This window comes from Thecamonas trahens (assembly GCF_000142905.1).
Source record: "Thecamonas trahens ATCC 50062 unplaced genomic scaffold supercont1.36, whole genome shotgun sequence".
NCBI lineage: Eukaryota > Apusomonadida > Apusomonadidae > Thecamonas > Thecamonas trahens.
The window spans coordinates 244,441-246,891 of NW_013657644.1; the positions used below are offsets into that span (position 1 = coordinate 244,441).

General features: G+C 61.2%; 3 protein-coding genes across 3 annotated transcripts in view; 1 reads left to right on the top strand and 2 right to left on the bottom strand.

The window, feature by feature from the left end:
• The window catches only part of AMSG_07507 (aspartyl aminopeptidase), a 2,008-nt gene extending 1,639 nt beyond the window's left edge, over nucleotides 1-369 (bottom strand). Inside the window, exon 1 of the mRNA XM_013900543.1 lies at nucleotides 342-369. Coding sequence (XP_013755997.1) covers nucleotides 342-344 — 3 coding nt within the window. The 5' untranslated portion in view covers nucleotides 345-369. The remainder of the gene's footprint in view (nucleotides 1-341) is intronic.
• A 225-nt stretch (nucleotides 370-594) lies between these two features.
• AMSG_07508 (uncharacterized protein) lies at nucleotides 595-1,912 on the bottom strand (the record flags this gene model as incomplete). Its single annotated transcript, XM_013900544.1, has 2 exons — nucleotides 595-1,750; nucleotides 1,905-1,912. 2 exons carry the CDS (start codon nucleotides 1,910-1,912, stop codon nucleotides 595-597), a joined length of 1,164 nt encoding a protein of 387 aa, XP_013755998.1.
• Nucleotides 1,913-2,246: 334 nt separating this feature from the next.
• The window catches only part of AMSG_12076 (uncharacterized protein), a gene marked incomplete at its 3' end in the record, with an annotated part of 2,691 nt that continues 2,486 nt past the window's right edge, over nucleotides 2,247-2,451 (top strand). Inside the window, exon 1 of the mRNA XM_013900586.1 lies at nucleotides 2,247-2,264. The remainder of the gene's footprint in view (nucleotides 2,265-2,451) is intronic.

Below are 2,451 nucleotides of genomic sequence, written 5' to 3' on the forward strand. Positions count from 1 at the left end.
ATCGACCCCCTTCGACCAGGGACGACGCCTTTATTCGCCTGGTCCAGAGGGCCAGATTCAAGACCACCCGCCTACGAGAGCATCGGGGCGCGCATACATCAGGATGCGCTGGACGCCTACCGCTAGCAGCTGAACTTAAATCTGGTTCCTCAGCCTAATTTTGGCTCGACCGCGGGACCGATGACGGTGTCGACATCAACGGAGCTCTGCACGGTGATAACGAAGTCAAAGTCGCCGACATCGGCACAGACGACAGAAGGTATTTGGGGGTGGGTGGGTATGTGCATGTGCATATATATATATATATATATATATGTGTGTGTGTGTGTGTGTGTGCCTACCATTGTATGGGTGCTTGTGTTTGGAGAGATGTGTACCTTGGAGGTGACGGTGTCGTCGGCGTGAGTCCACGTGACATCATGGCTTCTTCGGTTTGGCCTGTGGGTTCGTTTTGCTCATGTCTTCGTCCTCGGCTAGAGTGGGGAGAGGATCATACGTTCTCTCATTGTTGATGCTGATGTTGATGTTGTTATGGGCATGGGTAGGTATGGGCAAGGGATTGGTGGTGTCGGACGGTGACTAGGCGGATGGCGACTAGGTGGACCCACTGCTGCTGGCGTGACCATCGGCAAGGTGGCCGACACAGTCATCCGCCGCAAGACTGTGACTGGCTGTGGTAAAGTCAATGAGGTGGACAGTGGCGTTGTGCAGGTGGGCGATGACGATTGCCGGGCCAATGAGGAGGAGGGCAGCGAGCGGCGCACCGAGCGAGGGCGTGGCGACGAGCGGGGCAGACGGCGGCGAGTCGGGCGTGCCTAGGTCCCAAAAGACAAGCCGACCATCAGCGCCACCGGTGATGAGGCCGTTGAGCGCAGGGACAAGGACGAGCGCAGCAATGAGGACCGGTTCACCGCAGGCGCGCCACTGCACTGCCCGCGACTCGAGATCCCAGCACACCACCGAGCCATCCGAGGCCCCGCCGTAGACGGCACCGCCATGCGCCGCCAAAGCAGTGGTGCGGAAGCTGCCAGAGCCGGACGGGCGGGCCAGCTCGCCGACGAGAGTCAGGCCGGCAGTCTCCCAAACGCGGACGGCGCCCGGATGGGCTGTGACGATGCGGTGGCTGCTAGGGATCGAGCAGGCGGCATAGACAAACTCGTTTGGAGCAGCTGCGGTGAGTTCGAGCGTGGTGGCGGCGAGCAATCCATCAACAGCGTCGAGAACAAGCGCCTCGCCGTCGCGCCAGAACAGCAGCAGCCGCGCCGTGTCCGGGTCGAGGGCGAGGGCGCCGGCTGGCGGCCCGCGATCAGCAAGTCCCGGCGGCGGCAGCAGGCGCCAGATGACCGAACCGAGACCATCGGCAGTAGCATGCTCCACGTCTGACCCCTCGTTCGAATCCTTGTCGTCATCCGAGTCTGAGTCTGAGGCTGCAAAAGCGGCGCCGACCGCAGCCGAGGCGGCGGTGATGATCGGGCTGTCTGCACCTTGCGCCACGGCGGCCGCCACCGCACGGGCTGAGTTGCGCTCGTCGATGTGAACAACTGAGCCGTACGGCCCTGCCACAAGGAGAGCCTCACCCACAACTACACCATACCCGGCCGGAGCCAGCGGCTGGAGCGGGCAGAGGAGGGTGGTGGCTGGCAGGAGCGGGTCGACCATGCGGATGCCAGCCCGCGGGGCGGCGACAACAACGACGTCTGCGACAGAGCACACAGCCTGGGCCTCGCCAGGCAGCAGCGTCACACTAGGCCTCGCACACGCCCATGTCGTGGCGGCTACCGCTGCGCGACCGTACCAGGCTCGGCTGCAGCCGGCGGCAGCTGTCGACGGCCTTGGCCAGAAAGGATAGTCACGGGCAAGCAGGCTCACCCAGAGCAGACCATCAGAACAGAGGGCATGCATACGGGTGCATGTGGCGGCAAGGCGGCATACACTTGGGCCATCAAGCTGCCATGCGATGGCATGAACGAGTTCGATGGGGAGATCGATCATTATCCATTGCGGCAGCAGTGGAGCAGGTGGGGGGCTGAGAGCTGTTACGGCTGTTTGTTCGAATCGTTCGTTCGGATTGTTGGCAAGAATCGTTGGCAAGAATCGTTGGCTGTTGCTTGTTCGAATCGTTCGTTCGGATTGTTGGCAAGAATCGTTGGCAAGAATCGTTGGCTGTTGTTCGTTCGAATCGTTCGTTCGAATCTTTGGCAAGAATCGTTGGCTGTTGTGTGTTCGTTATCATCCGTTAACGGCACCCCCTCTCTCACACATTTGTACGTTTGCCGTTGCGCGCCGGTTTCTTTGCTGCCCTTTTGCAGCCGATATGGCTTGGTCACGCCACAGCTCCCCGACCGCCTCTGTGAAGCACTTTCTGGAAGTACCAAGGGGCATGCAGTAGTGACGTAGATGGAGTTGCCTCGCATACCGTGGTGTGTGTGTGTGGTGGGTGGGGGGGGGGGG